Source organism: Ciconia boyciana, chromosome 33 (genome assembly GCF_034638445.1).
Source record: "Ciconia boyciana chromosome 33, ASM3463844v1, whole genome shotgun sequence".
Classification (NCBI taxonomy): domain Eukaryota; kingdom Metazoa; phylum Chordata; class Aves; order Ciconiiformes; family Ciconiidae; genus Ciconia; species Ciconia boyciana.
Window position 1 is genome coordinate 427,868 of NC_132966.1, and position 8,876 is coordinate 436,743.

The 8,876-nt window shown below is 73.0% G+C and overlaps 1 protein-coding gene across 2 annotated transcripts; it reads right to left on the bottom strand.

Annotated features, from left to right (window-relative positions):
* Nucleotides 1-642: 642 nt before the first annotated feature.
* Nucleotides 643-8,529, bottom strand: SPRED3 (sprouty related EVH1 domain containing 3). Of its 2 annotated transcripts, XM_072848830.1 has the most exons (4): nucleotides 8,451-8,529; nucleotides 7,343-7,517; nucleotides 5,555-5,599; nucleotides 643-1,743 (listed from the first exon to the last, which is right to left on the bottom strand). In XM_072848830.1, exons 2-4 carry the CDS (start codon nucleotides 7,511-7,513, stop codon nucleotides 1,186-1,188), a joined length of 774 nt encoding a protein of 257 aa, XP_072704931.1. In that variant the 5' UTR covers nucleotides 7,514-7,517; nucleotides 8,451-8,529; the 3' UTR covers nucleotides 643-1,185. The 2 variants fall into 2 exon arrangements, with proteins under 2 accessions (XP_072704931.1, XP_072704932.1); XM_072848831.1 differs by lacking the exon at nucleotides 5,555-5,599.
* Between the last annotated feature and the right edge of the window lie 347 nt (nucleotides 8,530-8,876).

An 8,876-nucleotide genomic window follows, 5' to 3' on the forward strand; every position in this document is an offset into this window, starting at 1 on the left:
CTCGCACCGTCCCCGTGCCGTCCCCACCGGTGCCACCGGCCCTCGTGCCATCCCGTGCCATCGCCACCAGTCCTGGCGCCGTCCCCATGCCGTCCCGCACCGGTGCCACCAGTCCTTGTGCCATCCCCGTGCCATCGCCACCGTCCCTCTCACCGTCCCCATGCCGTCCCGCACCGGTGCCACCAGTCCTGGCACCGTCCCCGTGCCAGTGCCACCGGCCCTTGCCCCATGCCCGTGCCATCCTGCACCGGTGCCACCAGTCCTCGTGCCGTCCCCTTGCCATCCCGCACCGGTGCCACCAGTCCTCGTGCCATCCCGTGCCATCGCCACCAGTCCTGGCGCCGTCCCCGTGCCATCGCCACCGCCCCTCGCGCCGTCCCCGTGCCGTCCCGCACCGGTGCCACCAGTCCTCGCGCCATCCCGTGCCATCGCCACCGTCCCTCACGCCGTCCCCGTGCCATCGCCACCGGTGCCACCAGTCCTCGCGCCATCCCGTGCCATCACCACCGTCCCTTGCGCCGTCCCCGTGCCATCGCCACCGGTGCCACCAGTCCTGGCGCCATTCCGTGCCATCGCCACCGTCCCTCGCGCCGTCCCCATGCCATCGCCACCGGTGCCACCAGTCCTGGCGCCGTCCCCGTGCCATCGCCACCGCCCCTCGCGCCGTCCCCGTGCCGTCCCGCACCGGTGCCACCAGTCCTCGCGCCATCCCGTGCCATCGCCACCGTCCCTCACGCCGTCCCCGTGCCATCGCCACCGGTGCCACCAGTCCTCGCGCCATCCCGTGCCATCACCACCGTCCCTTGCGCCGTCCCCGTGCCATCGCCACCGGTGCCACCAGTCCTGGCGCCATTCCGTGCCATCGCCACCGTCCCTCGCGCCGTCCCCATGCCATCGCCACCGGTGCCACCAGTCCTGGCGCCGTCCCCGTGCCATCGCCACCGCCCCTCGCGCCGTCCCCGTGCCGTCCCGCACCGGTGCCACCAGTCCTCGCGCCATCCCGTGCCATCGCCACCGTCCCTCGCGCCGTCCCCGTGCCATCGCCACCGGTGCCACCAGTCCTCGCGCCATCCCGTGCCATCGCCACCGTCCCTCGCGCCGTCCCCGTGCCATCGCCACCGGTGCCACCAGTCCTGGCGCCGTCCCCGGGCTGGGTCCGTCCCCGGGCCGGGTCCCCGCGCCCTCTCACCGGGCGGCCTTGTGTCGCCCGCCGCAGCAGCCGCAGTGGCCGCCGCACCAGTGGCAGGCGCGCAGCGGCGGGTAGCAGCAGAGGCACGGCACCAGCAGCGCCAGGGCGGCGGGGGCCAGCCAGCGGGCGCAGCAGTGGGGGTGCCCCCCCCCGCAGGAGCAGGGGGCCGAGAAATCCCCCTCGGCGTCGGCCATGCAGTGGTAGAGGAGGCTCTCGGCGCACCACAGGCAGCTCAGGCCGCGGACGCAGCGTCCGGCCGGATCCGGCGCGTCCCGGCACTGGCCGCGGCCGTTCTCCTCCCGGCTGAAGACCCCCCGGCAGTAGACGCAGCGGGAGGGGGCTCCGGGCGGGGGGTCCCCGTGGATGCGGCAGGAGGGGGAGCCCTTCGGATCCTTCTGGAAGCGGACGCGGGCGGGAGCGGCCGTGGCGGCGGCGGCGGCGGCGGCGGCCTCGCCGGCGTGGCGGTAGTCCTCGTAGCCGCGGGCGGGTCGGGGTTCCCGGCGGGGCGGGGGGGTCTCCGGCTCCTCCGGTTCCCCCAGCGGCAGCGGCTGAGGCTGGGGATGGGGCGTCAGGCGGGGGCACCCCCAAAATGGCAACGGCGGAGGGGACCCCCCAGGGCATCGGGGGGGCTGCAAGCGCAGCCGGGAGCCCCAGAATGGCACCCCAAGGTGGGACCCCAACCAGCACCCCGAACTGGGACCCCCAACTGGGACCCCCAACCACCAGCACCCTGAACTGGGACCCCGCCCCCAGCACCAGCGCCCCAAATTGGGACCCCAAAACAGCACCCCAAACCGGGACGCCCAAACTGGGACCCCAAACCAGCACCCAGAACTGGGGCCCCCCACTGGACCCCCAACCACCAGCACCCTGAACTGGGACCCCCAAGCTGGGACCCCAAATCACCAGCGCCCCAAACTGGGACCCCAAAGCGGGACCCCAAACCAGCACCCTGAACTGGGACCCCGCCCCCAGCACCAGCACCCCAAATTGGGACCCCAAAGTGGGACCCCACACTGGGACCCCCAAACTGGGACCCCAAACCAGCACCCTGAACTGGGACCCCGAACTGGGACCCCAAATCACCAGCGCCCCAAACTGGGACCCCAAAGTGGGACCCCAAACCAGCACCCTCAACTGGGACCCCACACCGGGACCCCCAACCACCAGCACCCCAAACTGGGACCCCAACCACCAGCACCCTCAACTGGGACCCTCCCCAGTACCAGCACCCCAAATTGGGACCCCCAACCACCAGCACCCTGGACTGGGACCCCTCCCAGCACCAGCGCCCCAAACTGGGACCCCAAACTGGGACCCCCAACCACCAGCACCCTGGACTGGGACCCCCCCAGTACCAGCACCCCAAACTGGGACCCCCAACCAGCACCCTGAACTGGGACCCCGAACTGGGACCCCCAACCAGCACCCTCAACTGGGACCACCCCCAGCACCAGCGCCCCAAACTGGGACCCCCAACCACCAGCACCCTGGACTGGGACCCCAAAGTGGGACCCCCAACCACCAGCACCCCAAACTGGGACCCCAAAGTGGGACCCCAAACCAGCACCCTCAACTGGGACCCCACACCGGGACCCCCAACCACCAGCACCCCAAACTGGGACCCCCAACCAGCAGCACCCTCAACTGGGACCACCCCCAGCACCAGCACCCCAAACTGGGACCCCAAACTGGGACCCCCAACCACCAGCACCCTGGACTGGGACCACCCCCAGTACCAGCGCCCCAAACTGGGACCCCAAACTGGGACCCCCAACCACCAGCACCCTGGACTGGGACCCCCCCGGAACCAGCGTCCCAAACTGGGACCCCAAACTGGGACCCCAACCACCAGCACCCTGGACTGGGACCCCTCCCAGCACTAGCGCCCCAAACTGGGACCCCCAACCAGCACCCTGAACTGGGACCCCGAACTGGGACCCCCAACCACCAGCAGCCTGGACTGGGACTCCCCCCCGGAACCAGTGCCCCAAACTGGGACCCCAAAGCGGGACCCCCAACCAGCACCCTCAACTGGGACCCCACACGGGGACCCCCAACCACCAGCACCCCAAACTGGGACCACCCCCAGCACCAGCGCCCCAAACTGGGATCCAGCGCCCTCCCCCGACCCGGGACCCCAGCCCAAGGCGGGACCCCGCCCCGCCCCCCGCCCCAAACTGGGACCCCAAACTGGGCCGCGGCTCCCGGCCTGGGCCCCCCCGCGCCCACCTGCCCGCCCGGGGCTCGCCCGGGGCCGGTAGCCGGTGGCCGAGGACTCGCTGGCGACGATGGCGAGGGGCGCGGGGGGCGCGGGGCGCAGGGCGCGGGGGACGCCGGGGGCGGGGGGACACGGGGACGCCGGGGGAGAGGGGACACGGCTCCGGCGCGGGGCTGCGACCCCCCGCGTCCCCCCCGTCCCCCGCCGAGGAGGAGGAGGAGGAGGAGGAGGAAGATGGGGAGCCTGGGGGGACACGGGGGGGGCGGGGTGAACGGGGTCCCCACGGCCCCGGTGGCCCCGCGCTGCCCACTGCCACAGTGTCACCCACCCCCCTGTGCCCCACGGTGTCCCCAGGCACCCCAGGGTCCCCCTGCCCCACGGGGTCCCCACGCCCCCAGCACCCGCACGCCCCACGGGGTCCCCACGCCCCACGGTGTCCCCAAGCACCCCAGTGTCCCCACACCCCACGGCATCCCCACGCCCCCAGCACCCCCACGCCCCACGGGGTCCCCAAGCACCGCGGTGTCCCCATGCCCCACGGCGTCCCCACGCCCCACGGCGTCCCCAAGCACCCTGGTGTCCCCATGCCCTGTGGTGTCCCCAAGCACCCCAGTGTCCCCACGCCCCATGGCATCCCCACGCCCCCAGCACCCACACGCCCCACGGCGTCCCCACGCCCCACGGTGTCTCCAAGCACCCTGGTGTCCCCAAGCACCCCAGTGTCCCCACACCCCACGGTGTCCCCAAGCACCCCAGTGTCCCCATGCCCCATGGCGTCCCCACGCCCCAGCACCCCCACGCCCCACGGGGTCCCCAAGCACCGCGGTGTCCCCATGCCCCATGGCATCCCCACGCCCCCAGCACCCCCACGCCCCACGGTGTCCCCAAGCACCCTGGTGTCCCCATGCCCTGTGGTGTCCCCAAGCACCCCAGTGTCCCCGCGCCCCACGGCATCCCCACGCCCCAGCACCCACACGCCCCACGGCGTCCCCACGCCCCACGGTGTCCCCATGCCCTGTGGGTGTCCCCAAGCACCCCAGTGTCCCCATGCCCCACGGTGTCCCCATGCCCCCAGCACCCTCAAGCCCCCCAGCATCCTCACGCCCCACAGTGTCCCCAAGCACCCTGCTGTCCCCATGCCCCATGGTGTCCCCACGCCCCATGGTGTCCCCAAGCACCCTGCTGTCCCTGTGCCCCACGATGTCCCCAGGCACCCCAGTGTCCCCCTGCCCCACGGTGTCCCCACGCCCCCAGCACCTGCACGCCCCACAGGGTCCCCAAGCACCTCGGTGTCCCCATGCCCCACGGCATCCCCACACCCCACAGTGTCCCCAAGCACCCTGGTGTCCCCATGCCCTGTGGGTGTCCCCAAGCACCCCAGTGTCCCCATGCCCCACAGCGTCCCCAAGCACCCTGGTGTCCCCAGGCACCCTAGTGTCCCCAAGCTCCCCCATGCCCCATGGAGTCCCCAAGCACCCCAGTGTCCCCATGCCCCATGGTGTCCCCAAGTCCCCCAGCACCCCCACACCCCACAGTGTCCCCACGCCCCCGGTGTCCCCAGGCACCCTGCTGTCCCCAAGCCCCCAGCACCCCCACGCCCCACGGTGTCCCCATGCCCCCCAGCACCCCCACGCCCCCTGGTGTCCCCATGCCCCCCGGTGTCCCCAAGCACCCTGCTGTCCCCAAGGCCCCCAGCACCCCCATGCCCCACGGTGTCCCCACGCCCCCGGTGTCCCCAAGCACCCTGCTGTCCCCAAGTCCCCCAACACCCCCACACCCCCCGGTGTCCCCAAGTCCCCCAGCACCCCCACGCCCCACAGTGTCCCCACGCACCCTGCTGTCCCCACGCCCCGGTGTCCCCATGCACCCTGCTGTCCCCAAGCCCCCCAGCACCCCCATGCCCCCCAGCACCCCCACGCCCCCGGTGTCCCCACGCACCCTGCTGTCCCCACGCCCCCAGTGTCCCCACGCACCCTGCTGCCCCCATGCCCCCCCAGCCCGGGGTCCCCTGGGTGCCCACCCGCGGCCAGGGCCTGCAGGGCCCCCCGCACGCCCCTGCGGAAGGCGCTGGCGTCGGCGGGGCTGGGGAAGGTCAGCCCGAAGCGGCTGCCCCCCACGCGCCAGTGGTGGAAGGTGGGGGTCACCTCGTTGTACTCCAGGTCCCGCCGCAGCGCGCACTCCAGCGTGGGCTGGGGGCCACCGTCAGCCCCCGGCCACGGCCACCGCCCCCGCCCCGGCCACGGCCACGGCCCCGCGTCGCATCCCGGCCCCGTGGCCCTGTGGCCCCGTGGCCCCATGGCCCCCAGCCCCGTCCCCCTGTCCCCATGTCACATCCCGGGCCCCCAGCCCCATGTCCCCATGCCCCCCCATCTCCATCCCCCTGTCCCCATGTCACATCCCGGGCCCCCGTCCCCAGCCCCATGTCACATCCTGGGCCCCCGTCCCCATGTCCCCATGTCACATCCCAGGCCCCCGTCCCCAGCCCCACGTCACATCCTGGTCCCCCATCCCCATCCCCAGCCCCATGTCACATCCCGGGCCCCCATCCCCATGTCCCCATGTCACATCCCGGGCCCCCATCCCCAGCCCCATGTCACATCCCGGGCCCCCATCCCCACGTCCCCATGTCACATCCCAGGCCCCCGTCCCCAGCCCCCCGTCACATCCCAGGCCCCCATCCCCATGTCCCCATGTCCCCCATCCCCAGCCCCCTGTCCCCAGCCCCGTGTCACATCCTGGGCCCCCATCCCAGCCCCCTGTCCCCATGTCACATCCCAGGCCCCCATCCCTGCTCCCCTGTCCCACATCTCGGTCCCATGTCCCCGTGTCCCTGTCCCCATCCTCATGTTCCTCATCCCTGTGTCACAGCCCCAGTCCTCACCACCCCGTCCCCTTGTCCCCATCCCCATGTCCCAGCTCTGGTCCCCCATCCCCGTCCCCCTGTCCCCGATCCCCACAGCACGTCCCGTGTCCCTGTCCCCCTGTCCCTAATCCCCATGCCACATCACTGTCCCCTGTCCCCATCCCCATGTCCCACATCCCCGTGTCACATCCCTGGTCCCCTGTACCCGTCCCCGTCCCCCATCCCCATGTCACATCCCGGTCCCATGTCCCCGTCCCCATGTCCCCCAGCCCCATGTCACATCCCAGACCCCTGTCCCTGTCCCCCTGTCCTCAGCCCCATGTCACATTCTGGTCCCCCATCCCCATCCCCCTGTCCCCAGCCCTATGTCCCCTGTACCCGTGTCACAGCCCTGGTCCCCCATCCCCAGGACACATCCCGGTCCCATGTCCCCATGTCCCCTGTCCCCATCCCCATGTCACATCCCTGGTCCCCTGTCCCCCATCCCTGTCCCCTTGTCCCTAATCCGCATGTCACATCCCTGTCCTCTGTCCCCGTCCCCCTGTCCCCCATCCCCAGGACACATCCCGGTCCCATGTCCCCCATCCCCACGTCACATCCCTGGTCCCCTGTCCCATGTCCCCCATCCCCAAGTCACACCCCTGTCCTCTGTCCCCGTCCCCTGTCCCCCATCCCCACGTCACATCCCTGGTCCCCTGTCCCATGTCCCCATGTCCCCATCCCCAAGTCACACCCCTGTCCTCTGTCCCCATCCCCATGTCCCCCGTCCCCATGTCACATCCCGGTCCCACGTCCCCATCCCTGTCCCCTTGTCCCTAATCCGCATGTCACATCCCTGTCCTCTGTCCCCATCCCCTGTCCCCCATCCCCACGTCACATCCCTGGTCCCCTGTCCCCTGTCCCCATGTCCCCCATCCCCACGTCACATCCCTGGTCCCCTGTCCCATGTCCCCCATCCCCACGTCACATCCCGGTCCCACGTCCCCCCCATGTCCCCCATCCCCAGCTCACACCCCGCTGTCCCCCCACCCTGGTGTCCCCCTCCTCGTCCCCTCGGTCCCCGACGTACGGCCTGGTCGCGCAGCCGCTCCCCGCGGATGAGGAACTGCCGGTGGCGGTGGCCGTCCTCCCGCCGCCGGGCGCTGGTGACCGTGACGTGGCTGAGGCCCCCCCCGCCCGTGGGCACCCACCCGCCGCTCGAGTCGTCGCGGGTCATCACCACGGCTCGCACCCGCAGCATGTGCCTGGGGGGGGGGGGGGGACACCGCGTCACCCCCACCCCACGCGGGGGACCCCACCCCACGCGGGGGACCCCACCCGGGGCCGGCCACCCGTGGGGCGAGGACCCAGGCGGCCGAGTGGCCCCCCCCCACGCCGCGCGCGCATCCGTGACATCACCACGCGTTGCCATGGCAAACGGCGGTGTGCGGGGATGGGAGGATGGGGGGGGGGGAGAGCAGGGGACCCCCTCCCCGCAGCCCCCTGCTCCCCCCCCCCCATGCAGGCCGGGCTGGGGAGGGGTCCTGCCCCCTCCCCCCCCCGCCCCATCAATGGATTTTTGTGAATGGGGGGGGGCACGTGACCGGGGGCTTTGTCCCCGCCATAAACAAGGGGAGGGGGCGTGGGGAGGGGCACGGCCGGACGCCCCTTACCCCCTCCCCCGCGCGGCCCGGCTCCCCCCGCCCCCCCCGGATTTATGAATGGCTCCGGACGCTCATTCACAACGGCGGCGCGCGCCCCGGGGCGGGGGGGTTCATTCACCAACCCCCCGCGCGCCCCGGCCCCGCGTGGGGTGGGGTGGGGCTGCAGGCACCCCTCCCCAAAGGGGTTGCCCCCCGGCAGAGCGCGGCCCCCCGTCCCCCGTGAAGCGGCCCACAGTGGGGCCCCCATCCCCCACCCCACGCGGGGGAAATGGGGAAAACGGGGCGTCCCCCCGCGGAAAAGAGCTTTCCACGCGGAAAGGTGGGTGTCCCCGCGGGAAGGGGGGCGGGGGCTCAGCCGGGTCCCCCTTACCAACACGCCCCCTCCGGTAAACCCACCCCCCACGCTAACGGGGTGTCCCCCGTGGGTCCCATCCCCCGGCGGCGGGCCCCCCGGGGAACAGGCGTTGCCGTGGGGTCCCCACGCGTGTCCCCCCCGGGGTGGGGTCCCCCTCCCCGGCCCCCGGCCCCACTGACCACGGCGGGCGAGGCTGGGCTGAGCCGCGGAGCCGGAGCCGAGCTGCCGCCGGCGCCGCCGCTTGGTCCTAGTGCCCCGCTGCGGCGGGGGGTGGGGGCCGGAGAGTTGCCCCCCCCCCGTACTCCCCCACCCCTCACCCGGGTCCCCCTGCCCCGCCCCACCGGTTCCAGCCCCCCCCCCCGGGGCCGTTGCGGCCGTTGGCAGCCGCCGCGGAAGGGCCGGGGGTGAGTGGGGGGGTCGGAAAAGGGGGGCAATGGGGGAAGGGAGGGTGGGGAGGGGCAAAGGGGTGGAGGAGGGAGGGTTTGGGGGGAGGGGGCAATGGGGGGTGTCCCGGGGCAGGGGAGGGATTGGGGTGCGGGGGAGGGGATGCGGGCAGCAGCTCCTGCCTCAGTTTCCCCACTCGAGTCGCCCCCGCGGGATGGAGG